This window comes from Opisthocomus hoazin, chromosome 3, assembly GCF_030867145.1.
Source record: "Opisthocomus hoazin isolate bOpiHoa1 chromosome 3, bOpiHoa1.hap1, whole genome shotgun sequence".
Lineage (NCBI taxonomy): Eukaryota > Metazoa > Chordata > Aves > Opisthocomiformes > Opisthocomidae > Opisthocomus > Opisthocomus hoazin.
The window spans coordinates 45,846,886-45,874,349 of record NC_134416.1 but is presented as its reverse complement, the minus strand read 5'-3'; the positions used below and the strand labels follow the sequence as shown (position 1 = coordinate 45,874,349).

The following is a 27,464-nucleotide window of genomic DNA, read 5'->3' as shown; positions in this document are numbered from 1 at the left end:
CCGTGCAGGAGTGAGTCTCACAGCTCATAGATATAGACCAGTCAAAGACCAACATAGCTGCCAGAGATGTATTTGCCTGTACCATTGTCAGTATAAACAGAAATTAGAGGGAGTGTAGTTACTGAATGCGCTGCAGAAAGGTGGGCAGATCTACAGCAAAATGCATGTCTGTCTTTGGCACAAAAACCTAGTCCCTGTTGGAAGCTCTGTATAGAGGGAATCAAATTTTCAGCTAAAAACTTCACTAGATTTTTTAAACATGGAATAAACAAAGTGTTTGTATTTTCTATGAATCTACATGAAAACAATTTTGAGGATTAAAACATTTTAATAAAGATTGTGAAACTAATGCTTGTTACAGAAAATTTGAGTTGGAATAGTTAAAGTTTATAAAAAGAAACACCAGTGTCTCACAACAAGAAATGCTGAGCATATTTTATGTTAGACAGTGCTACCTGTCTTATAGTGTGTGCACTCTTGTACCTTTCTGAAAACTCAGGGAATACTGTGATTATGATATTCTAACCTGTCCCTCTTTTGGAAATATCATGCAATAAACTATTTTCTTCTGCCGGTGTTGGCTGCCAAATGAATGAGAGTTTCTCTAAGGAAGAGAGCTTGCAAATCAGCTTAGATTGATAACTAAAGTAGAGGGATGATATGTGGGCTTAGGAGGAGCTCAACTAACTACCCTCAGCCTCATTAGTTCAGCAGGAGTTGAAGGGGGTCATTATCTTACTGGATTTTACCTGCTCAAAATGCTTACTTGTAAGAAAAGTGAAAGAGTTTACACCTTTAAGGGACTAAATACTTGTGGATGAGGGTACTCAGATTTGATAAAGGCACATTTGTCTTCCCTAATGTTGAAATTCAGATTATGGTTTATAGATAAGTTGATTTAATTGTATTTTAGACCTGCAGTCATTTTGTTCTCACAGAATAAAGTTAGTTTAATGTAAGTTTTACTGGATTTCTCCTCAAATCATAATTCCACAAATGAGCAATCTGATTTCTAGACTGGTAGTTTTTAACAAAGACAGACCAGGGGTGCACATCCAGAATTGTTGTCTAACACACAAGAAAGGAACTACAAAGATTCATAGCCTGAAGGGTGTTTTTATAGTATTTGCATCTACTTCAGCATGGCACAGAATTTTTCTGTTTTACAGAGTAAGAGGCAGAGCTGGCACTGGCATATACCCATCTCTCTTCATTGCTTATTTGACATTTTACAGGATCAGTGTGTGAATGTAACATGGTATCCTTATATTTCTAAAAGTAGATATCAGCACAGGAATATTTTAAGGCCCTAAAAAGAAATTGCTTTTAGGTAAGTAACAGAGAAACACAGAAAAGTCTTGATTTGCTCCTTGATCGGTGAAAATAAAGTAAAGGTATTTGGTTAATTCACAAAGTGTAAACTGATTCTGCAAGCAAGACTCCTGCCTTTGCAGCAATGTTTTGTTCATGACATGTTTTAGAAATCTCCCAATGTTTTCTTCCTTTTATAAGTAATCACCAAAAAGACTCTCAAATGTGGAATGTCTCTTTCTATACCAGCCCAATCACATATTGTGCCGAGCACCCCTGCAGTCAGAGAATCTGGACTAGGGGGTTTAGGGGATTTTGGAATATAACAGACACAGAATTTGCATTTGAATCTTAACAGTTGTTCTGACATTTTAAGATGTGCTTTTCCTTGCAATAATTTCCCCCCTGACTATGCAGTAACAGCTAGTGAACTGGAACAGTGTTTCTGTTAGAAATCATGTCAAAATATGGTGTTAGTCTCGCAGAATGTCAGGGCTGCTACAACAACAGTTTAGCAATGCAGAAATACATAGAAACGTTGAAATATTCAGCGGACTTTGCAGTGGATTGGAGATATGCTTGTCTCATTTAACAGGTGTTTTATTTACACGAGCTGAGTTACATGACAGTAAAAGACTGAATTACCTTCTTATATTTGAAATGTTGCTTTGTGTCTTTCCAAAGTCCTTATACCTGTGAAACCATCAGAGAATGGGTAGATAAAGTACTGTGTATGAAATTATTAGTTCACCAGTAAGCTCCCTGCAGCTCACCCTGTGTCTGAAAGAGCAGCACTGTCACCGAGAGCTGAGCTTCTGGTGATCTACTCAGACAAAGGAGTGTGAGGACCAGCGCTGCAAAAATGGTATTCTTTCAAATTGCTATGACACTGATGCCTTGTTTGATGTTCTCCTAAAAACTGCAAGGGTAGACAAAGCAATCTCAGCGCACTTCTTCATGCAGTGCAGCTTTCATGATATCTTGATAGTATTTATTCATACTTCACAAGTCAGTTTAAGTCTGATAAATGTTACCCGCTACAAACAATTTTTTCTGAACCAAGTATACTCAGTGCAGACATTCTGTAAAAACCAGAGCCCAGTTGTGTGAAATCCTTACAGTGTCTCCTTATTGCTTCTGGCACCCAACATTTTTCAGCAAATGAAATTCTTTGTGCTTCTTTCTATGGGCTTTGATAGACTTGCTGTATGTTCTGTCATATGGCTTCAAGTTACCCATAAATTTCCTTTGGGAATGAGGATTTTTTCAGATCAGTTCCATAAAAGGCAGTAAACTATACTGAATATGTTATGACTGATATTTAAGTATTTTAATCTCCAATATTTTAAGTACTCTAAGCTACTGAAGCAGTAAAATCTCTGTGAATTCTTACTTCATTCTATTAGTTGTTGAAAAGATCTATCCTTTATCCTGCCCTATATTTAGACATCAACTGCTCAGGTTGGTACCATGGTAACTGCAGCACATACAAAAATTTTCAGTGAGAGGTGACTGTTGGTGTTCAGTTTCAGTACTCACTTCCAGATTAAGCATTGGCAATTTTAAAAAATTACTTCAGGAAAAAGTCCACATGTGACAGAATACACTAAAAAGGGCCAGAATGCGGGACAGCGTACTGTGGCCACTATTAGGGAGTCACTAGTTGTCTGCAGCATCCACACCACATCACACCTAGAATGCTACCACTTTGCAAATGCAGATAAACCTTCTTTTATGGAAAGCTTATCTAACACAATGATTAAATAGTTGCAAAATGCCATTGATCCAAAATGTATTAATCATAGTGGTAGGCTGCTGGCCAAGTTATTGTGGTACAGAAGTGAACAGTAAAATGGTCTGGTCATCAAGCAGAAGGACTATTTAGATGGAAACTAGAAAATATGGAATACTGTCATAGGAGGGAAAGACTGGTGTAGATTGTCAGAAACTGTGAGGAGAAAAACAGGAAGAGAGAACTTAACTAAAGCTTTATATAACCCTAGGAGACAGTGGCAAATTTCTCAACCGTGTGCAGTTCTCAGTGATACCTCCAGGATAGTATTCTCTAGTCAGAAGTTACAGCCAGTTAGTAATAGATTTATAGGAGGCAGAGCTAGAGCATACCATTGCAATCACTCAGTTTGCCTACATAACACTTGTCACTGGATTAGAGCTGTGTGAATATTCAGTTTTGGTTTCCTGACATATTCTTGCAGGGCAAGAAAAAAATGTAAAACTGTTGCTAAAAATTAAAAATTGGACAAAATTAATTAACACTAAAGTTAACTATTTGGGAGGGGGTGTCTTTGTAGAGCTCAAACAGAAATTACATAAATCACATTTTGAAAGTGGAAATGTTGCCTGTAATGTACACATTTTTTCTAATGTAATGGTTTGAGCTTCTTCTGCAGAAAGGTAGCGAAGTGGATGCTTCCAGGAGGAGGTTAACTTCTCTCTGTATTTGGACATTTATCTTAAAGTGAAATGAATTATCCTCAAAGTGTACCTGCTGCATTCTCAAGGTTTTACAGGGAAATTAACCAGTTGTCTGACTATAGACTTATTTTAGATAGACAAAGTTGAGTGAGTGAATTCTACACCACATTTATTTCAGTTTTTTAATAAAAAAGATAATTTTAAAGTAAAATACAGATGACCTTATTAGCTTGATTTATGAGAAAATTTTAGATAGTTATGGTCAATCCACATCTGCATTTTTCAGCAAATAAAATAGTCAACAATTTTCTTCAATGCAGCAAGAACTGAATAACTTCAAGTGAAATAGCTTAGAAAATATATCTAACTCAAAATTAATGTCTTCCAGTGATGAAGTGCTCATCTAGTTGGAAAGTTGTTTCAAAGCTTAGCTATCCTTCTTTTCTTTAGAGATTCACACTAATTTCTGTCTAAATTTGTCAAGCTTTGACTTGTAGGAACTGGATTTTGTCACGTTTTTGACTGTTAGCCTGGATATCTCTCTCATACCAAATTTCTGTGGCCTTTGACAGTATTTATGACAATAAGCAAATCAGTATGCCTTTGACAAGTTAAATAGATTAGGCTGCTTGATTCACTGGAAGGCAGGCTTTCAGTGATTTATTAACTCTCACAAATCTTTTCAGAGCACTCTTCCATTTAACACCCTACTTCATGAAGTGTCATAACTAGCAATCGTTTTTGCATCATCTCTAAAATCTCATTTTCTTCCCTTTAACTCATGAAAACATTAAAGAGCATAAGCTTATTAACTGGCCTCACTACAATGAAATGTACTTGAAAATACTCTCCATGTACAGCTGCACTTGGAGACTTACCAGTTAGACATTTTATTGTCCCGTTATCAGCCAGGTTAAGCCCACCTGAGAATCATTTGAATTTTGGTTTATGGTGTCTTAATCAAAATATTATACAACCATATGTGTTGCTAAAATTGAAGAAAATTACATCCGTCCTATTTTCTTTGCCTGTTAAACTGGACTTCAAACTTGGGCTGTTATTAAATCAGTCCAACACTCAGGCTGCATGAGATGGATTAGAATTTGTCCAGAGTGATGTCTGTCTTTGGGGTTTTTTTTGTTTTGCTTTACTTTCTATTGTGTAATATAATGTATATTTACAGATCTGGATGGGGCTGATCATATTGCGCTCTCTAGCAGTCCTTCCGCATTGTATTACAACTCATTTCAGTTGAAGTCTAATTAAAATGTCTTTTACAAGTCAGTTGAATGGTCATAGCTGCTGATTATTATAATGTACCACTATTCTTTCTTACTACCGTTGCTGTTCTGTGCATACAAATCCTGTTTCAAAAAGAGTCTGTTCCAGTTACACTAAGGAAATTAACATAAGGTCAGTTCAGGGCAAATATTATGCAGGTTTTTTTACTGCCCCTATTCTTTCATTTATTTTTCATTAATCTTGTTGAAGGTGGATGAACCAAGATAATTGTAGGTTATCAGAAACCTCTAATTATGCATTCACAGCAATTTCAATTAAGTTTTTTTTATGTAAAGATAATATTTTTCTATGACTTTCTGGATGAGAAATTAACATAAAACAAAAACATGCTTGGAAAAATATGTGAATTTAGGAGGAAATTCAGGGTTGGCTTTTTCAGATGCATGGAAACCCCTATTTTTAAAGAAGCATTTGTACAGAACATAGATTACAGAATGCTGAGGTCACAGTCAGATGCACTGTTCATCCTTTCACCGAGCCGGACCAGGACAGTACTTCTAGCAGTGCTTGCCATCACTGCTCCTTACCACACAATGTTTCCACCCCTGAAGTCTGCTGGCACAGTGATGTACATTTACTCTGTTCAAGTATTTATTTAGTTTAAGCAATTAATATAGTTAATCATTTGGGCTTTTCCACCTGGTCTGTCTTGATAAAATTTGGCTGTCAAGAAGCTGAGTGTGGAGTTAGGCTGGCACAGCTAAAAAAGGTGATAATCTCTACTTGAGAGAAGGTAGTGATGCAAAAAGTATTTGGGACAGGATGGAGGAGTTCAGTTAAGCACAACTAGAGGAGCCCATGGGACCACAGCCTGAAGGGTGACGTCTCAGCCAAAGTTGTTTGTCTCATTTGTCTCCTTCTACAGGAACATTCAGACACTGCTTCTGATTTGGGCTCAGTGCTACAGGGGCCTTTATTTTGCCTCCCAGTGCTGGCTAAACCTCTTTTCCCTTCAGCAGAGTTTCTCCAGATTAACAAGTGAGATCAAAATAATCAGGCAGCAAATCAATAGGTTTGCTAAGCTTAATAGAAAAGGTCCTTTATCTAGACACTCTAACTCCTTTTCCAATAAAAGCCTATTAAAATGATAGTAACATTAGCAGTATGGGAAATCACTTGTGCATACAGGTTGATGAAACTAAGCATATGGTGTGTCTCGACTTGCCATTTTCAGTTCTGCTGGGAATATTGTCATTAACCAACCATCAAGTCTGAATACTGAGCCTATAGAATGATTGGCATTTATAAAGGTAAATACTGCATAGCGACTGTTCAAATGCTTCTTTTGTTACAAGAGCTATTGCAACTGCTGCAGAAAGTGATATGTTGCCAGCACTGACACCAAAGAGTACTGAATAAAGTCAAACTGGGTCATAGACTCAAAGGAAATTCTCAGAACATGGGTCCCAGGATAAAAACAAACATTTGTAGACAATCTGAAAAGGAGTTACTAACAATTAAATTTTGAATAGTCTGAAAGGGTTGCTGGAATCCTTTTTTTTTTAAGGAATTTTTCAGTACTTGTTTTCTTATCCAAGAAATATGAAAAGTGGCAATTCTGGTTTTGGTAGGGGAACTCTGCTGGGTCACAGAGGATGTATGGCTCTCACATTGTCAGTCTCATCTGCCCAGTCTTGGAAAATATCTTTCTTTCTCCAGAAAGTGCTAGTTAAGAAAATATAGTGAGTTGTACATACACACAAATTATACTAATACTATTCTGAGAAAATTCAATATAAGCTCTTCTGAATTAGACAATACATATTACTACCAATATTTAAGCTGACTTTCCTCCATTCAAACCTAATTTGCTGTAGTAACTAAAAAGCAAATAACATTTTTTCCTAAGGGAAAATGAAAAAGAGAAATTTTATGTTCTGTAAGTTTACTTATCTTCAGAATCACAGAATCACAGAATCACAGAATGGCAGGGGTTGGAAGGGACCTCTGTGGGTCATCTAGTCCAACCCTCCTGCCGAAGCAGGGTCACCTACAGCAGGCTGCACAGGGCCTTGTCCAGGCGGGTCTTGAATATCTCCAGAGAAGGAGACTCCACCACTTCCCTGGGCAGCCTGTTGCAGTGCTCCGTCACCCTCAGAGGGAAGAAGGTCTTCCTCATGTTCAGACGGAACTTCCTATGCTTCAGTTTGTGCCCCTTGCCCCTTGTCCTGTCGCTGGGCACTACTGAAGAGTTTGGCCCCATCCTCCTGACACCCACCCTTGAGATATTTATAAGCATTTATAAGGTCCCCTCTCAGCCTTCTCTTCTTCAGGCTGAACAAGCCCAGCTCCCTCAGCCTCTCCTCGTAGGAGAGATGCTCCAGTCCCCTCACCATCCTCATAGCCCTCTGCTGGACTCTCTCCAGTAGCTCCTCATCTTTCTTGAACTGGGGATCCCAGAAATGGACACAGTACTCCAGATGAGGCCTCACTAGGGCAGTGTAGAGGGGAAGGACAACCTCCCTCGTCCTGCTGGCCACACTCCTCCTAATGCACCCCAGGATCCCATTGGCTTTCTTGGCAGCCAGGGCACACTGCTGGCTCATGGTTAACCTGTCGTCCACCAGGACACCCAGGTCCCTCTCCACAGAGCTGCTCTCCAGCAGGTTCGCCCCAAGCCTGTACTGATGCATGGGGTTGTTCCTCCCCAGATGCAGGACCCTGCATTTGCCCTTGTTGAGCCTCATCAGATTCCTCTCTGCCCAACTTTCCAGCCTATCCAGGTCACGCTGAATGGCAGCACAGCCTTCCGGTGTACCTACCACACCTCCCAGTTTGGTGTCATCAGCAAACTTGCTGAGGGTACATTCTAACTCTTCATCCAGGTCGTTGATGAAGAAGTTAAACAAGGCTGGGCCCAGTACTGACCCCTGGGGGACAATACTAGTTACCGGCCTCCAACTACACTCAGCGCCGCTGTGTGTGTTCTCCCTCTCCTTCTCTTTTTGCAGATTAACCTTCCAGTAACTTAAAAGTCCCTGTTTGTAAACCAGATGATAGATAGTGTATCATGTGACATAAAAGACCTGTCAACAACTCAAATATTTCCCATGTTTTATGGCTAATCCGTGCTCTGAAATGAATGCACAAAAATATGAGGTAAATTTTTAATAATGATTCAATTTCTTAAAGTTATAATGAAATATATGTCATAATCTGTCTGTTTGCAGACAGTTTGTAAGGAGAAAAGTGGATTAAATTGGGCAAATAAATTGTCTCTATCAAATCGTTCATCTAGCTCTAACAATTATAGTTGCTGCTGTCTCCCTATTTTCTTTTGGTCTCTTTACTACAATAAAGCTCATTACACCCAGTGGATTTTCAAATGTACACGTAAAGAGAAAATAGAATCTTGTCTGTGAAGTGAGTTTACCCCAGTTGTCACAATTCCTAGTCTAGTTAATAGTTTTTCAACTTGCAGTTTATGAGATGGCTGAATCATCTGCAAATTTGACCATGGATTTCTGAGATTTTACATGATCTAAAATGAGCTCATTAAAATTGCACATCAGGAAATGAAGAAATAGTGTGTCTAATGCAAACCAAACATCAAAGTTTTTACAGATGTTTATTCAGCCAAAATATACTTATTTTCAGAGGAAAAAAGGATTTGGAAAACCTTTCATGCGTTACCTATATAGACAAACTTTGTTACCTGTGGCTGGATTATCTAGTTCATGAATAAACCATAGTACATCCTGCACCTGAGTTATTAAGTGCTTTCAGGATCACTCACGCTAGGGAAAATGGTGTACAAATACTTTTCCTGATGTTGCATGAAGATTTTCCAGCTTAACAGAGTTTATTAAGGATTGCCTGTATTTTTCCTTTATTCCTAACTATCTCTCCTTTCCAAAAATGGATCACTGACAACAGATTTTTTTGGAGACACTGATGATAGTGTCACTAAGTTAGTCAACCTCTGGAAAATTCTTTTCTCTTAAAGAGAAATCTATTCTAATGAATATTCTAAGCTGACAAAAGCATCTTTATATCTTCCCAGCAAAATAAATAATGAATTAATAAGCATTTGCAAGGACAACCAGTAGATTTAAGATATATTTTCACATTTTGCGGACTATATATATAAAAATATATGTTTACTAACACAGACAGAGGTCTGTATGTTTCTTAATTGAGTTATCTGCTTTTTTCATCTGTATCATCTACTAGCCCTGTGTATTTTTAATATTTTATTTAATAAGTTTAACAAGCCATTCTATGTTTATTCAAGAATGATGCTATATCTTCACCAATCCAGTTAAAGATAGAATCAAGTGGTGATGAACTTCATATTGCAATTAAGGTAAATTAAGAGTTCAGATTAATGGTATTCCATCACCAAATTAGTCCAAGGGGTAATAAAATAGAATTGTGATGTTGACACCAAACATTTTATTTTTGGCTTACCTATGGAAAATGTGAAGAGGAGCCTCTTTCCCTGCAATTCTGCACTCCATCTAGAATTTCAGCCCTTCCAACTTGTTTGCTCTTCTGCTGAAGAATGTTATCCTGAGAACCTTCATTTCCATCTTATGCTTTCTCCAGTCTAAATCCACTTAAGCAGCTGATAGCCTTGACGCATTGTAAGGATGTATAGCTATTCAAGTTCCTGTTTTAACACTTTTTCCCTAAAATCATTGTCACTGTTCTCATTTTCCCCTTTCACACAATAACATGGGGGTGACAGTGCAGATATGATAGTTACATGATGTGCTACAGCAGTTTTTGAATAATGCTACCTTTCAGTCTAGAAAATGCCATAGAGTAATTTGATGACAGGTTGGTGACTATTTTTAGGAAACTGTTAAAGGTGTAGTTCACAAGCACACACGCTCATCTGTACATATATTAATGAAAAATGAGAATGAAAAGTTAAAGATAACCCACCAAGACAAGAGCTGAACAAAAAAGTTTGAAATATCTCTATTTCCAGAGATTCTTTTTTTTTTTTTTTTTTTTAAATAGGTCATCATGTATTGTCTGTAATTTAAAACTCAATATTTTAATTCATGGCGGGTCTCATTAAGTTGCAAGCTGCTCAGGCTGGTCTTATTGGTGACACAAATCTTTCCTCAGTTCTTCACCTGGAAAACCTGTCCAAGGAAGACACACACCTGTGGCTGATGGGGCAAGAGAACCGCTTTTCTTTGTTTCATCTCTGTATAATCCTTTGACTAAGGCTTACTGCCCTGTTGCTCTGGCTAGGCAACTTCGGAGTGGATTAGGTTGAGATTTCTCAGGACTCAAGTGTTTTTTATAATTATTGCAATTCAGCCCCCTCAAAATCATCTTTATACCTCTAAATCATGCTGAAAATTCCATCACAAATAACTCTAGATTTTACCAGTTATCAACCCTAACAGAATTGACTTGATAATTCATAAATCTATAAAGCAAAACAGGCAGAAAGTGTCTATGCCAAGAAATTAATCTCTGCTTTCCAGCTGAGGAAGTAGGTGTAAGACCCACAAAAAGCCAAAATCACATTTTGTGAAAATGTTTGATGTTTTGCATCTTACCTTTTCAGCATTCTAAACATTTCAACAATATTGTGGGCTTTTTAACTGATAGAGAATAGTAGAACTTATTTAAACATAACTTTATCTAACACTTTTCCTCAAATTCAACAGCTTTTATTAAAACTAATCCTACGACTATTCATTCAAATCTGGGAGGAGTTTGTCATTCTTTCCCAAGAGAATAAAATACCGTTCCATGATGGTCACTTCTGCCCTCCTCATTCCCTGCATTTCATCCCTCAAAAGGGAGCCCTGGGGGTCTATTTTGTTAAAAGTAACAGATGTTTAGAGTGCTATTCCTGTAAATCATTAAATGTGAAGTTTGGAAAGGAAAATTTCTCAGGAAGTTAGCATGAGCAGATTGATCTGTTGGGGAAATGGAGGTATTTTAGCAGTAAATTGCAGAACCACAAAGGAAATACTGCTTAGTGCAGGAGTTCAGCATCTTTAAACTCGTCAACTCTGGTTCTGTTGATATTTACTGAATAAGTAAAAAAAAGTAAAATCCTTATTTTCCTCTCACTTTTGTATTTCAAAATACGCTATTAATGTAGTTTGTTTATTCTGTTTCCATATGCCTTTTTGATTCTGAATTTTCAGGTGGACGTTTTTCAAGTGGAAGCAGTAGATGTTGGGACTCTGCAAGGGATGGTGGTTGAAAAAGGGAAAGGCTCTGACTGGCTTCTGGAGAAGATTATTGTGAAAGAGTCAGCAGCTGCAAGGACAGAAACATTGTTTATGGCTCAAACATGGCTGAAAGACAGACACAGTGGAAAAAGATCTGCCTCAGTAACTCTGAATGCCACAGGTCAATACTGTCTTCAAACTATCATCTGCTAAGAAACTCAATCCAAACTGCAGAATGCAGCTATGTGATTTGCTTCTATAAACAAGATATGTTTTAAAATATTCCAGTAGACCATCATCATTACATAGGGGATTAGCGTGTCTGAACACTGTTGGTTTTTAGTACTGTTTAATAACCACTATTTGCCAGAGGATAATTTCTGCTTTGTTACTCCAGATTTACAGTGGTGTAAATGGCAACAAACGTGGCCTGTTCTCTTGACAAATTGCTGCCTCTCCAAGTCTTACTTCTACTTTGCCACTTGTAATTAATTTTTTAAGCTTTGAATACCTCTGATAGCTACTTTCTAGGCACAGTAAAAGTGAGGTAACTAGTAGGGCAAACCATGTTTAAGCTGTGGAGAAAATTACTCCATTGTATTCAAGAAGACTGTTTTTCATTATTTATGCCCCACTGTTTGGACAGCTTTTGCCAGAAACTGAGCACACTTTTGTCTGACACTGTATGGGTAACCAGTCCCAGAGGAGCAGTTTTGACCCCACTGCCTGTGCCTGCACTCTTTGTTGAGGCGAGAAGGGAATATGCATCCTCCCTCCCTGTGCCGTGGTTTCAATACAAAAACAATCTGCTGTGCAAGCTGGGAGGGAACCACAGCACACCCCAACCAGATAAGCAGGTGACCAAAGACCAGTATGTACCTTTAAGACTGATTTGTTTCTACTGATCCTGCCCCTAAGACAAGTAAGTAGACAGTACAGCTGAGTCCTTAGATGACAGAAAATATTCTGGTTCTTTTCCTCCTAACACTCAGAACATCTCTGCTCACCGTAGCAACATCGGAATGACGGTGCTTGTCCAGCAGTAGCCTATTGAGACAGAGCAGAATTCCAGTGCAATCCATTCCCTCTGCTTTATCATCTTTAACACATCTATCATTTGAATCCCATAAAGAAAAGGAGAAAGCTGTTCTTGTGCAAAAGCAAATGAATAAAATATAGTAATATTCAGTGCATTTAAGGTTATATATATATAACTTGGTTTCATTCAAATTAGAAAAAAAAAGCTTCTGTTTCTACCAGAATGCATTGATTTGGTAGAAAAAGAAATTGTTCCTGTGAGGATTTATTATACAATAATTGGCAAATCTGGACTTGGTTGTGATCTCAGAAGAAGGCTTTACATCTTTGTTTCAGGCCTCTATCTAGTGTTTACAAGCAGTTTTGGTCTATATAAAATCCCACTGAGATCCATGGGAGCCGATATCAGTGGGAGGAACATCAGCGTCTAAAATGGGCATTAAAAACACCAAATTAGTTCTGATTCATCCAGAGCATAAGTGGTATAAATGAAACTGAAATGCTTTAAAATGAAAAATACTTGAATCTTCATGTTAAAACCATTTCATAGTAAAGAGCAAGCCCTAGATTCAATTCATTAAATAGGATGATATGTAGGAGATGATGCTTAAGTAGAAAATCACATTGTACAATTCCTAGTTAAATCTTTAATCTAAATGATATACTCAGTCAATTGCCTCACTAGAGATGAATACAAGCATTTATTATCATTTAGACGCTGTTCTACAAAAGTATTAATTTGGTCTTCAATCTTTTTTTAATTAGAAATTCAGGAGAGGAGGTGCACTTCTGACTGGCCTTTAGGAAAAGAGCAAATGAATTCAGGTACAGCATCTGAAATAATAATGTGAGAATATTTTCATCATAATATGTCATTACACTTACTAGTACTGACAATATTTTCCCCTTTGTAAGAGTAAGAAATGGCAATATACTTAGGGAGCTGATCAGCACCCACATGAAGTGTTTCTATATTAATGCTCCCCAAGTAGACTAAGATATGTCTTAGGAATTTTATCTCAGGTGCCTCGGTTAATATATGAAAGCAGAAACTCCTTTAATCCTTTTCTTTCCTTTTTATTTTCCTTATTTTATTTGTTCAGAAGGCAGATGGAGGATTTATTTCACAAAACATCAAGAAGAAACAAAACCAGACTTTGAAAAGTTGTCAGAAAATATATCCAAGTTGGTTATGGTTTTTTATGGAAGCAACGGCAAGTCAAATCCGGTTTCCATGGAAAACAAAGTGGAGCATCAGGCTAAGAACCAGATAACATATGACGTAAAATAATATATAGATTTGTCTATATTTAAATTTTCTTTGAGTATCCTTTTAAAGAGAAACATTCATGTAGAGCTGTTAACATTGCAGATATTATTGTTTAAATATTCAAGAAAAGCAGAACTGAAATTTTCGGTTGCTCACCAGATTTCATTTTTAATTCTTGTCTTTCTCAAGTTCATGATGATCAAGCATATTCTTTTTTTTTGTCAGCAAATAGTCATAGTTAATAATACATATCAATTTAAATGGCATTAACATTAAGTATTCACATTAAGAAATCAGTGCAGTATGTAATTTGAATTTGATAGAATAATTACAATGAAAGCCCCTGGAGTATAAAGGTAATATTTCCGTCAGTGCTTACAGTCAGCTTGGTCCTGCTGCCTTTGAACTCAATGGGACTTTTAGCACCAAGACTAATGTAAATGGGGCTAGGTCCGTGCTGACCCTTTTAGAGAAAACTTCCTCTCTTGTTGTAAGTTAGCTTTGCATGTAACTATATACTTCCGTTTGGATGCTAACTCCTTGTTTTGTTACTTCCCAGATAAATTTACCGTCTGATTTGGGAATGCTTTATAAAGTGAGACTTGGTCTCCAGAGTTCGGAAAACAGCATATCCCTCTTGTCTCTTCGTCACTTTAAAATGCAAAACACATCAACTCTGGATACCTTTAGTCTCACCATAAATAAAACACTTCCTTTTTCCATTAATGGAGACAGATGGATTGAGTTCCCTGTAGAGTGGCCATTAAAAGAAACACTTTCTGGTAGGTATAAATCTACTTTAAAGCAGTAGAGTGGTCCAAGAGGTTAACACATCCCAATATTATAACTGAAACCTTTATCAAAACAGAAAATTTTATTGTCTTTATTTAATGATTCACAAAGTCTGGATAAGAATTTAAAATATATGATGGATAATACTATCCACTCAGTTTAGTTTCTGTACTATGAAGTGGGAAATGCAATATTCATTTGATTGCACAGCACCATTATTATATGCTACAAAGAACAGTTTATAAGAAATATCCCTTTCTTGCAATATGGTAATATTTATACTCTCCTTTGTTTAGTACTCAGCTGCTCGTATTACTGACATTAACAACATGATTTTTTATAGCTCATTTACTATTTAGTGATTTTTTTTCGTTTGCACATTCCAAACTGATTCTCAGTAAATAACAGCTCAAAACTACTGATAAGCATCAGCTTTATTTTTATACACTCCAAATATCTACGCCTATTAAAATTAGCTCAACAATTGTCTTACACGTGTCACCTTTCTCAAGTAAAAGAAAAGAAACTCTTTCACCTAAAATCCACTGTAATTTCCATATTCTTCTAATGTCATGTTTACTGAATGCCACCACATGACAGAACAATTCTCAATTTAAGAAACAGACCAAATAACAATACTTAATATTCAAATAATTTGTGCCCGAGTTTTATGCAGAAAACAGAGGAGTTATCTGGGTACAGAATAAGTCAATTCATCCAAACTGAGATGAAGTAGGTGTTAAATGAACTTTGGATTGTACGCTTTGGATTGGAATTTATGACACAGTTTCAGCGAGGTGTTTCCATGTGCCTAAATGTAAGCATGCAAATAATCTCAGTGGAATTAACAGGGGCTGAGGGTTTTTTTGCATATTTTGGCTGCAACTGAAAATTTAAATTTTGTATTCAGGCTTTAGATTTTTTTATTGCTTGAAGCAGTTATTTTCACTTGAAGACTTGCACAGTATGGGTATAGAACAAGGCTTAATGGCTTTTATTTCCTGTACACAAGAATGAAACAAAGAGAACCTTCAGATTAACATAAAGCTCATGAGTGTGCCCCTTGCATAAGACTGATTGTTGTCACACGCAGTATTTAGAGTACACCTAAAAGCACACAGAAATGGTGAGAGAAAGATGCAGGGTGATAAATGGGCAGTGAGACTGGAACCCTTGCAACCTTCATCCTGACTCTGGGTCCGACACTGAACGGTTGAAAAAATCACTTCCCGGCTCTTTTTTTTTTTTTTGGTAATATTTTCCTTCTTTGTGAAATACTTTAAAATCAAGAGATAAAAAGTAACAAAAAAAGAATAAGTATTATATTACCTGTGTGTTTAGGTAAAAGAACAAACAAACAAAATAGCTCGTCTCTGTTGCATTTATTTCTTTCCATGTGTACTAAAGAAGTCTTCAAGGAGGGATTTGTAACCACAGTGAAGAAAATCAAGGACAGTGAAAAAACACATTCCCCCAAATCTTTGCTGTTTTATGTCCAAGAGAACTTTAAGCAACTCCACAGCAGGTGGCACACGTGGAGTTCAAAGTGATCCTTTACACACAAACTTACTTGCAATTTAGCGTGCAGAACAGATCTACTTTTCTGTCAGCTTTCTAAATCTAATTTATTGTCTCCTTGGTTTAATTTTTCTCAGCTAAAAGCAAAATCAGGATTATGTTAATTAGAATGGGAAGCAGCTGATCACAACCACCTTAACAAGAAGCCATGTGCTGTTAAATTTCAGTAACAGCTCTGTCATTCATAGAATGCCTTAGTATTTTCCTTTTTTTATTTTGTACTTGGGAATGCAATGAAGAATATGCTAATGGCTAATTGAAACCATCAAAACACTGTTGATAAAATACAGTGCAGACCCTAGAGATCCAGCTGTGCACACATGTGCCTTTGGGTTTATTAACCAGGAGAGGACTCCAGCTGAGTATGTACATAAACAGTTTCTCTTCACTGTACTTTCCTTTGAGATGCTTACACCTCAGGATTCCCCAGGGATGAAACAGTGTGTTCTCTCTCTCACACATACAAGGCTGTACAGATGGTGAATTTTGCACTACTGTAATTTTTAAGGCAAAGCAATTGAACAGAGAATAGGTGAAATAAAAATGTATTATGTTACTTTCAAATAGCTGATTATTTCCAAAAACTTAACACAGAGCCATAATTCACGCTGATTATGAAATCATTAGAATTTTATCGAATTAATGGACTGGTAACATTTGTATGTTATCCTTATTGTATGTAACTTCTTTTCAGAGATTTCTTTCATCTTTCCTCTCTCCAATCTATTCAGTATGCTACAGAGATAAAAGCTTACTTCCCCACATTTGCCCCATGATGGCCTGATCCCACTACCTAAACAAACACTGTCATTTAAGCATTTGAGCCCTCTTTCCTTGCCTCCTTTATTCTCCTTCAATCGCCCTTCTTTGTACAATACACTTTACCAATTCTGTCCGCTGTGCAATCTGATCCAAAGCGCATTCATCTCAATCTCTAGTAGACTACGGCGTGACATGGCCATCATAAGACAATAGATCTTACTTGCCTTGGCCAGACTCACCTGGAACCTCCAGACATTATGGGCATAGGACGTCCTTTTAAGATCATGCCAGAGCTACATCAGATGTGCACCTGTCTCTAGTCCTCTCTCTGACCCTGTCTTCTGGATGGACCTTGGACCACATTGTAGTCTTATTTTCAGTCCTGTCTCTGCCCCTTTCTCCTGCTGCTCCTGTCTCCACCACCAGGATGGATCCCAGATCTTTTTCATTGTTTGCTGCATCTGGGACTTTTGAGAGCACTGCCTGCCACATTCGGATGCTGCAGGTCTGTTACCTGGTCAGTGAGGGCATTGCCTGTGCTGGCGTCGTGCTCAGCTCCTGTCTTGTCCACCCTTGTGAGGCAGGCCCACTCTTGTTGCTCTCTGACGCAGTGATCAAAGAAAAAAGCCTTCCAAATGCAATCCTTTCACTCTCGTTTTGGGCTGGTCCAGCCTTACTTCTCAAGTTTCAGATCTGGGAGACTGGAAAAACAGAGGTCAAGTAAAATACAACAAGAACACTTAGGAAATCAGAGTTATAGCAAAAAATAGCCTGCACACATTTCTTTGTTCTGTGTAGTGACCCATTCACTGCATTGCATCCCAGACGAAATATTTAGTTTCCTCTCCTGATTCTTTATGTTGGATGTAACACCACCCACCATATTCCATACAGTCCTTGTATTTAATCTTTTCTCTTATATTTTATCATGCCATGATTTTTTGTTCCTTAGGCAGCATCAGTTTTTGATTTCCATTTTAAACTTAGCTGTATCCTCTACACCTAGGCTTTTACTAAATTGTACCTTTATAGGTGAAACTAAACACCTTTTCGGCACTATGGATTTCTTCCCATGCACCTGCTCAACTGCAATAGGCATGCAACAAGGGTCTGTTCTCTCGCTCCTATCGCTGATGCTGGGGAAACAGGCAAGGCCCATAGAACAGAGATCATTTTTGTATTGAACTCTGTATTTTAAATGATCATTAGATCTGAAAGCTGATAATAACAGCTTGTTATCTGCTTTACCTGGACTTTGTCTTCTTGACTTCCAAAGGATGCAGCTAATCTGTTTATAAATGCAGTCCTGTATGGGATAAGTGTCTGACTGATCTAAGCTCTGAGCCATGTTCTACAGAAGTCTTCTGCAAGGTCAGGATTTATCCTCTTCTACTAGAGTGTCTACAAGGATAAAAATGAGATGATAGGTAGACAATTAAAAGAGGTAAATATTCAGAACTGTCACATCATTTGGTTCTGTGAGTGAAATGTAAGTGAAAACAAACAGATGCTCTGTGTGTTTACTTTTGAAGATGTTCAGATGTTGTGATCTTGTCTTCAATTAAATAACTATAACCATTGCATAAACCATAAACAGCACGAATTAATGGGTGACGACTTCAGCTGAGACAGACTTGTCTTCCTGAACTCGCTCAATAAATGGATGTGCTCTCTCATAGTGAAGTTCAACACAGCAACTTAGGTGCTCTGAATCACACGCGAGGAGCTTCTCTCTCCGTCTCTTAGATGGTGAAGTCTGAAGGACTTGTCACTCTAGCTAAAGTTAGTCTTTGTAAAGATCCAAAAAGTGATTGATGAGTCTGAGAATTATTAGGATTTTATCTATTAGGTGTTTGCTGTTAAAAATAAAAAGGCAACTGACTGCGATAACATGTCTGTACTGTTACAAACAGCATAAAGCATATGCATGCTTTTCCATAATTTAATGTAAAGTTGTCAGTGTCACCAGTGTTTACAGTTACAGGAAAAAATTAAGGGAAATTCGAAAAAAATTTGAATTTTACTATTATTTTCAAGTGTTCTAATTTTTAATAACATCTGAATGCACATTTTTGTCATCATATAGCTGTACAGCACTGTGGCACAGTCTGAACAAGATCTCTTTCTGCTTGATATTGCAGTGGTTACATATCATCTAACAGTATTTTCAAGAAACATTTTGAGCGAGAGAAATTTAGTGCATATAACTGCATGTATATATGGTACTTATGGTGACACAGGGGACAGATCCCTTCTTTGGTCATTGCAGAATGTCCAGCAAGGAGAGGACAATGAGGTACTCTGTCTTAAAGTATTTTAAAATTTATCCTGTAATCCATGCTTTTACTTCCTATAATTCTTTTTGAAATCTTCCTATATAACTAATATAATTTAAGATTGTAATACTGAATAATTTTATTTTAGTCATTTGTAGTTATTCTGGATGCTGTTGAATTGGGAGAACTGGACAAAGTTGTTCTTTTGATGAGCAGTAAAACAGGTAAAGTACGTTCGCCACTCCCTAAAGTCAATGATGTGAATCACACAGCTAGCCTCCTGTTAAAGGCAATGAAATCACTGTCAGAGTTAAATCCTGATTAATTTCTTTGGCTATTTTTGCTAAAAAATCCTACATTTTCATACATTAATGCCCTTGGATTTAAAGGCGATATCATTATTGCATCACGAAAGTAAACTGTTCCTTTCCATATAAGAAAGAAAACCAAAAAAATAAGGTCAATAATTATGTTCTGCAACTAATACGTGATCTATTAATAAGTGACCTAGGAGAATAATTGTAACTCATATAAGAAACTGGTATTGTTTAATGGTCCTTTTGTGATTCAGTTATTTTCACTTTTCCTCCACCTGTTCTGTTTTCTCCCTGTGACATTCAGAGGGAGATTTTGCCCCTCTTTGGCAGTAAGCAGTTTTGTCACTGAATTTCATTAAAATTGTCATAACTTTAACATCTCTTTGTCTCATCTGTAGGATGACTATCATGCTACTAAGGAATATTCAAAGAATTAATTGTAAAGATTTTTGAAGTCTTTTAATGAAATTTGCTATATAATTGCAAATTGTTACTCACTGTGTGCTACAGTTGACAATTTACAGACAGTTTTTCAGGAAAACAAAGGTTCTATGTTTGCACTTCATCTCTGTCTTTTTTATTTGCCCATCTGTTAGCTCCTCATAAAAACCTTTCAGACTCACCACCCAATTTCAACCAGATCTGTAAAATGTGTATAGATGTCAAAGACATTTGGGCAGTGAGTGTGTACGTACTGGCTGGCTGGTCTACACATCCTGCACCACAGCGGGGTCTGCCTCGGCTGCTGGGGCTTCAGAGAGGGCACGGCGTGGAGCCTCAGTTGCTGTAGAGTGGAAGGGAAGGAGAGGGACAGCCCTGCCATGCTGCTGTTGAGGAGCAAGTCATATAGCTCACTCCTGCTGTTTCCCAGAGCCTCAGTTATGAAACTTACCTACGGCCATCTCTGACTGACAGTCATTGAATACAGCAAGTGCATGTTGCCAAAGGGCACCACAGAAAGCACGAAGGCAAGATTTTTCCAGTGCAGTTTGAAAACACGCTTCACACAGGAGTGACTTTGGGGCTCATTGGCTCTGTGTGTGTTCTGAAGAGAAAGGCACCTCAGCTATGAGGAAAGGCTGAGACAGTTGGGGCTGTTCAGCCTGGAGAAGAGAAGGCTGCAGGGAGACCTTACAGCAGCCTTTCAGTACCTGAAGGGGGCCTACAGGAAAGGTGGGGAAAATCTTTTTAGCAAGGCCTGTTGTGATAGGGCAAGGAGTAATGGCTTTAAACTGAGGGAGGGTAGCTTTAGACTAGATATAAGGAAGAAATTTTTTACAGTGAGGGTGGTGAAACACTGGAACAGGTTGCCCAGAGAGGTAGTGGAGGCCCCATCCCTGGAAACATTCAAGGCCAGGTTGGACAGGGCTCTGAGCAACCTGGTCTGGTTGAAGATGTCCCTGCTGACTGCAGGGGGGTTGGGCTAGGTGACCTCTAAAGGTCCCTTGCAACCCAAAGCATTCTATGATTCTATGATTCTGTGATTGGGCAGATGTATAATACATTTCTTCCAAAGAAGTTTCTTAAATGATAGAGCACTTCAGGTGAGTAAGAGTGTCCATTGTGTATCTAGACTAGTTTGGATCAAGACTTTGAACCAAAAATCTCCAAACACAAAAGCTCCTTAGCGTATAAAGTCAGCTGTACCCTGCAGAACTGGTCAGCCCAGGCACAGTGTAGCTCTAATGCATTTATGCTCCTTCCAGTACCTGAGCAGGTTTTTGAGATCAGGTGGTTCAAAATCCCTTCCTCAGGCTTCTGACTTTCCATGCACCGTCCAGGCAGGTCATGAGTGCAAAAGACATTCTGGATTCCTCCCCAGGAGCCTGACCCTATTAGATTCCTACTGGTATACTTAAAGGGACTTGGACAGTAGCAGAAGACTTTGGGATGCAGTTTGCTGAATGGGGCTGAAGGGACAAACAATAGAAAAGAAGGGAAAATGAATAGTCTTCATGACTAACTAGTGGTGAGAGATTCAGCCCAGTGTTATAGACAGCATGTAGCTCAAGCCCCCAGCAGAAAATTCAACATTAAATATAAGTCAGAGAGCAATCTTGCTCAAGCAGCAGATGTATAGAATATGTTGCTGAACTTCCTTCATACCTGCTATCTCATGAGATCCTCTTTGTTCTGCCTGTGGAATGGAGCTCCAACTCTCTTGTCAACCGGTCATTGAGGAGGAAGCACCAGATATGCCTTCCCGCTCTTCCTCCTCAAATGTGTCTGCCTGAATTGTGCTGAACCTTTTCTGTATATCTGTTCAAGGATGATAAGGACAACACTCCTTTGCTTCACTAAGATAAAGGAAATGCTCTCTCCTAAATTTCTGAGTTGAGGTTCCAAATAGGAACAAAATAAGGAATCTTACGATGATTCCATGATTTTTAAGTCAATTGTTGGTATTCATAAATGAATTAATAAGTGAGGTTTTAATACAGTAGGAGTGAAACCATTATAACAACAACAGACCTAATTCCTTGACGTGCAGTACAACATTTTCATTGTACTTTATTTCCTTTGTAGACTGCAAACTGGACATTAAAAAATTGCATTTGAAAGAAGCTGCAAAGGAGCACCCTATCTATGTATTTGAAGTGAATGAGTAAGTATATTATGTAAAGCTAGTCATTTTTTAGTCATTTTATAGTATAACAGTGGAAAACACTGAATGGGCATTGAATTGAAATGACTGTCAGAGAGTGGTTCAGTCAATGGATATCTTAAAAATAAAACCATCTTTAACTGTCCCACATAAATTTATAGGATTTTTTTGATTTAACATACAATTTACTTACCTCAAAAACATATGCGGTTTTATTTTTCAGAGCTTTTTCTGTGGATGCAAATAAGCCAGAAATACAAAGAGAAATCCTGGTATCTTTTGTTATTAGAGGATACAAACAAAAGAATGACATAGATAACAATTTACATACAGAAGGAAGTCAAGCAAGAAATCTGACAGAGTATACTATTAAAGTATACACAGGTGACAAAAGGGGAGCAGGAACTGATGCCAATGTGCATATTATTTTATTTGGGAATGAGGACAAATCTGAGGTATTTCAACTCTCTCAGTCACTGGAGCATCAAGACCCCTTTGAAAGAGGAAAGGTGAGTACATAGATTTTATAGGATGTGTTCATTTCTGGACTGGCAAAGCAAACTCTAAATCTACGCAAGATCTTTACAGAACATAAGGCATTTATCCTGTTTTCCACATCATTAGATGAGGTATATTCTCAGCTATCTCTATGTTTCGCCTTTTCACCAGAGTAACCAAGGGGCATTTTACTTCTATCATACCCTAGCTGACTCTGTTGCTTTTGTGTCTTTTAGTCCCAAACACATCATCATTTAGCAGGCATGGTGGTGTTGCGTTGACGGTTGGACTTGATGATCTTAGAGATCTTTTCCAACCTGTGGTTCTATGATTCCATGATCATACTGCATCCACTCGTCTGCCCAGTTATGCACTTCCTTGATCTGAAACGCACAACATGCATTGCCTGTGCATACACATGCAATATCGCTCACTGTTGCACAAACTTTGAATATTGTGCTTGAGAATATGTCGGTCTCGTACATCCCATGATTTTATTTTGCCATGGAAACTGATGCTGTGAGCCTCACTGAATGTATAAGCCTATAACCAGATAAAATGGAACCATGTGCATCAATCTGATTCTGATACCCATCGTGCTTTAGGCTATTCAGAGACCCCTAGTGCAGGTACAGGTATTTGCATAAGAATGCTGACTCTCTGCATGATGTCCTAGTGACTTAGCAGAATGTTCTCCCGTTTTAATAAACACATTACTCTGGTAAAAGAATTGCTCCATTTTCTCACCACCTGTGCAATGGAGTATAATGATGGTTACCCTTACGTACCAGGAAATAAATACATTTTCCATATCTTTTTCCTGTGGATTTCTTGAAAGGTAATGACTGAATAATTTAAACTCTAATTAAAATATCTTCCTTATGAGATCCACCTCATCACCTGCAGACGTACTGAACATTTTTTACTTGCAGTTGGTTCGAGTTTCTTCAGCCAGGATGTCTGTGAACATCTTCTAAAAGACATTTACCCATGTATTGTTTTCCATACTGAGGAGGTTAATAAATCTAGTTACCTGTAGGCACAAGGAGCAAGTAAGAAAGTGTCTGGAGTAGTACTTCCTTTTGCCTAGTACTACACAGGAGGTGCCATTGCTCTTTGAAAAAAATGAGTAGATACATAGAAATCCTGTAGCAATCCAACCAAGTCAATGGGTAGCCAGTGATGTCAAATGTCTTACGAAAAAAGGATCTAATTTTTTAAAAAACTGTATTATGAAACAAAGAAATATTTTCAATTAGTGTATAATATTTGAGAAATATAATGGTACATGTAGTAAAAGCCTTTATCTTTTATGTTCTTGAACATATATTTATGTATCGTACACTGAAAATATTTTAGAAGTCTGTATCAGTTGAGAATTCATAAGAGGGCAAAGATATGTTTCTGGTATATGAAAGTCAGGAAAGAGGCAGGAATTATCCTACTAGAAGTCGAAAAGTGACTCTTAGTTGTTTAAACTGAGACCTGTTAGGAGAGGATCTACACCACAAATCTTTAGTAAGGAAAACAAACCACATCAGGTGTCAGCCACCTATTTTGAATTGGTATTATTATATTTGAGTTAGTCTCAGAACGGACCTAAACAAAAGTATGTTTCCAGACATTGGTATATTATTTTTCATAACTGTATTTTAATATTATAGGTTGATACATTCAAGTTTAAGACAAAAAATATAGGAAGCCTACTTTCAATTGAAATTGGTCATGATGGGAAAGGATTTGGTGAGTATAATGCATGTGTTCAATAGTCTCAGAAAAATCTTCTGCTTAAAGATCTGCCTGACATTTGGAAAGGTTTTTGAAGTCATGCTGCTGCTACAGCTAGTTACTACAAATTGGTATACAAATGAGGTCACTTTGACTGCTCTTGTTTACACCCTTTCTGTCTCTGTCACATTTGCCTTGATTTGCCTTGGGATCAGGCCCAGCCAGCATGGGTTCATGAAAGGCAGGTCCTTACTTTACCAGCGTGATCTCCTTCCATGACCAGGTGACCCACCTAGTAGATGAGGGAAAGGCTGTGGATGTTGTCTACCTGGACTTTAGTAAGGCCTTTGACACTGTTCCCCACAGCATCCTCCTGGAGAAACTAGCTGCCTATGGTTTGGATGGGTGTACTCTTTGCTGGATAAAGAATTGGCTGAATGGCCGAGCGCAGAGAGTGGTGGTGAATGGAGTGGAATCTAGCTGGAGGCCAGTCACGAGTGGTGTCCCCCAGGGCTCAGTTTTGGGGCCAGTCTTGTTTAACATCTTTATCAATGATCTGGAGGAGGGGATTGAGTGCTCCCTCAGTAAGTTTGCAGATGAAACCAAGTTGGGTGGGAGTGTTGACCTGCTTGAGGGTAGGAAGGGTCTGCAGAGGGATCTGGACAGACTGGATTGATGGGCCAAGGCCAACTGTATGAGGTTCAACAGAGCCAAGCGCCACGTCCTGCACTTCAGTCACAACAACCCCATGCAACGCTTCAGGCTTGGGGAGGAGTGGCTGGAAAGCTGCCCAGCAAAAAAGGACCTGGGCATGTTGGTCAACAGCCGGCTGAACATGAGCCAGCAGTGTGCCCAGGTGGCCAAGAAGGCCAGCGGCATCCTGCCTTGTATCAGGAATAGTGTGGCCAGCAGGAGTAGGGAGGTGATCGTGCCCCTGTACTCGGCACTGGTGAGGCCACACCTCGAGTACTGTGTTCAGTTTTGGGCCCCTCACTACAAGAAGGTCACTGAGGTGCTGGAGCATGTCTAGAGAAGGGCAACGAGGCTGGTGAGAGGTCTGGAGAACAAGTCTTATGAGGAGAAGCTGAGGGAGCTGGGGCTGTTTAGTCTGGAGAAGAGGAGGCTGAGGGGGGACCTAATGGCTCTCTACAACTACCTGAAAGGAGGTTGTGTTGAGGTGGGTGTTGGTCTTTTCTCCCAGGTAACTAGCAATAGGATGAGAAGAAATGGCCTCAAGTTGCATCAGGGGAGGTTTAGATTGGATATTAGGAAATATTTCTTTACTGAAAGAGTGATCAGACATTGGAATAGGCTGCCCAGGGAGGTGGTGGAGTCCCCATCCCTGGAGGTGTTTAAAAAACGTGTAGATGTGGCACTTGGGGATATGGTTTAGTAGGCATGGTGGTGTTGGATTGATGGTTGGACTTAGTGATCTTAGAGGTCTTTTGCAACCTTCGATTCTATGATTCTATGATTTTATGTTGAATTTTTTTTTCTGATGGAAAAAAATCTTGTTAGCACAAATCTCAGAAGGTTTTATCCTTCAAGCATTGCTCAGCCAAAACTTCTATTAGATGTCTTAAATAACATAGGACTGAATTTTCAAACTGCGGGCTGAACTTTCCACGCTTTGAACATTATCTAAGAAATGTTTTGGCAAGTTTGGGACTCTGGTCAAGGCACACTGTACCTCCCTCTGACACACATACGGCTTTTCTTCTTGTGAAAGCTAAACTATGAGGAGAACACTAGTGTGCACCAGGTCTTGCCCTGACGTTAAGATAGGGTGTGGCTACATTACATACCCACACATGACGATGGAAACTGTTTCTATGTACAGTGGCTTACATGTAATCTCTAAAACCTGAATTTTACAAAAAAATAAGATGGGAGACTGGGATGTATAATATTTTGAGTATAACGTATAATGTGTGTAATATTTTGAGTGGCACTAAAAAAGCCTAGAGATATATAAATATATTGATGGAATTTGCAGGCAATGTACAGCTTGAGTCTAAAAGCTCTCATTGTATTGAGATATTCTAGTCAGGTGAATTTTGCTTAATCTATCCAAAAGCAACAGGTTCTGGTTTAATAAATCCGATTTATCTAAGTGTATGAGCCACTATTAGGCGGCAAGGGTTTATCATATCTAGGATGAACCAAGCAAAATTCTGCAAACAGCAGTTCCTGTTTAGGCAAAAGTTGAACAGGTTTTTTTCAGACTACCCAGTCATGTTGCACATGTGATGGTACTGAAAACTCAGACGGAAAAACCACCAAACCTGTTGAAATACCTACCATAAATAAAAACCTCCTGCTGACTTTCACCTCATTTGTGTTAGCTGCTGTACATGCACACGGTTTAACTTAGAACTGATTTGGGAAGGGAACTCCACACCGGCAGAATTTTAGCGCTCTGAGTGTTGCACAGAAGTCTGCAGGGCAAATGCAGGTTGAACTTTTATTTCCTGGGTCCCAGACTATCACCAACATGATTATCTTTCCTCTGTGTCCTGATCAGCATCACATAGCTGCTAATGCTGCCTTCCTAGCACAGCTGGTGTGTGTTGATTCATCTTACGTCCGTGACTCCCTTCAGCTACATTTTTCTCTGAAACTATCTCCAAGTGTCTTTTGTCTCATCAGCTGTTATTCTCACAAGCATCCTCAAATCTAACACCTCTTTGAAATGTTTCATCTGTTTGCTAATCTTTCCTAGCTGCCTCTAGATTTCTTCATACCTGGAGATTTCAGTGAGGTCTCTTGGAGTTTTGTCAACAAAGGATAAAGCATTAGATTTTAAACTTTTCAAGAGAGCAAACATGCCTTTATATTCATTTGTAAAGTGCTGTGTAAATTTGAGAGACTGTGAATTTTTATTGCTGATACTCTTGACTCTGAATTACAGAGATTTCATGAAAGGTCATATATTCCAAGTAGAGTCTATGGTATATTAAACCATTCACAATATTTCATTTTAAAAGTTCCTAAAATACTTCACAATATCAATAAATGACTCCTATGAATTGAAGATGAAAACTGTAGACACCTTTATGGTCTAGTTATACTAGCTAATTGTTTGAAAACATCCATGAAAAGTGAGAAACATCGCTATGCCTTTGTATTTTATCTAAATTGGTACAATTTACAAATATTTTCATATTACATTTTTATCCTACTTACAAACATTTTTGTTGGTTTTAGCCTACTTAGTACTTTGTCCAAATATTTGAAAAAAAAACAACTTGTGAGAATATAGTATTTTATCTCCAGGACATGCAAAGAATACCAAAAGGTTTTCAGCTACTAGCAGTATGCTCCTAATTACTTTTTAAAAGTTGTCATTAAGTATTTGCATTGGCACACACAACTAAAGATGTCAGCACAAATATTGTATAT

The 27,464-nt window shown here is 38.2% G+C and overlaps 1 protein-coding gene across 1 annotated transcript in view; it reads left to right on the top strand.

Annotated features, from left to right (window-relative positions):
* RP1 (RP1 axonemal microtubule associated) overlaps positions 1-27,464 on the top strand; it is a 196,656-nt gene that overhangs the window by 165,072 nt on the left and 4,120 nt on the right. Inside the window, exons 47-55 of the mRNA XM_075415269.1 lie at positions 11,172-11,379; positions 13,002-13,061; positions 13,340-13,518; positions 14,066-14,288; positions 18,780-18,934; positions 19,063-19,138; positions 21,758-21,836; positions 22,060-22,345; positions 23,999-24,077. Coding sequence (XP_075271384.1) covers positions 11,172-11,379; positions 13,002-13,061; positions 13,340-13,518; positions 14,066-14,288; positions 18,780-18,934; positions 19,063-19,138; positions 21,758-21,836; positions 22,060-22,345; positions 23,999-24,077 — 1,345 coding nt within the window. The remainder of the gene's footprint in view (positions 1-11,171; positions 11,380-13,001; positions 13,062-13,339; positions 13,519-14,065; positions 14,289-18,779; positions 18,935-19,062; positions 19,139-21,757; positions 21,837-22,059; positions 22,346-23,998; positions 24,078-27,464) is intronic.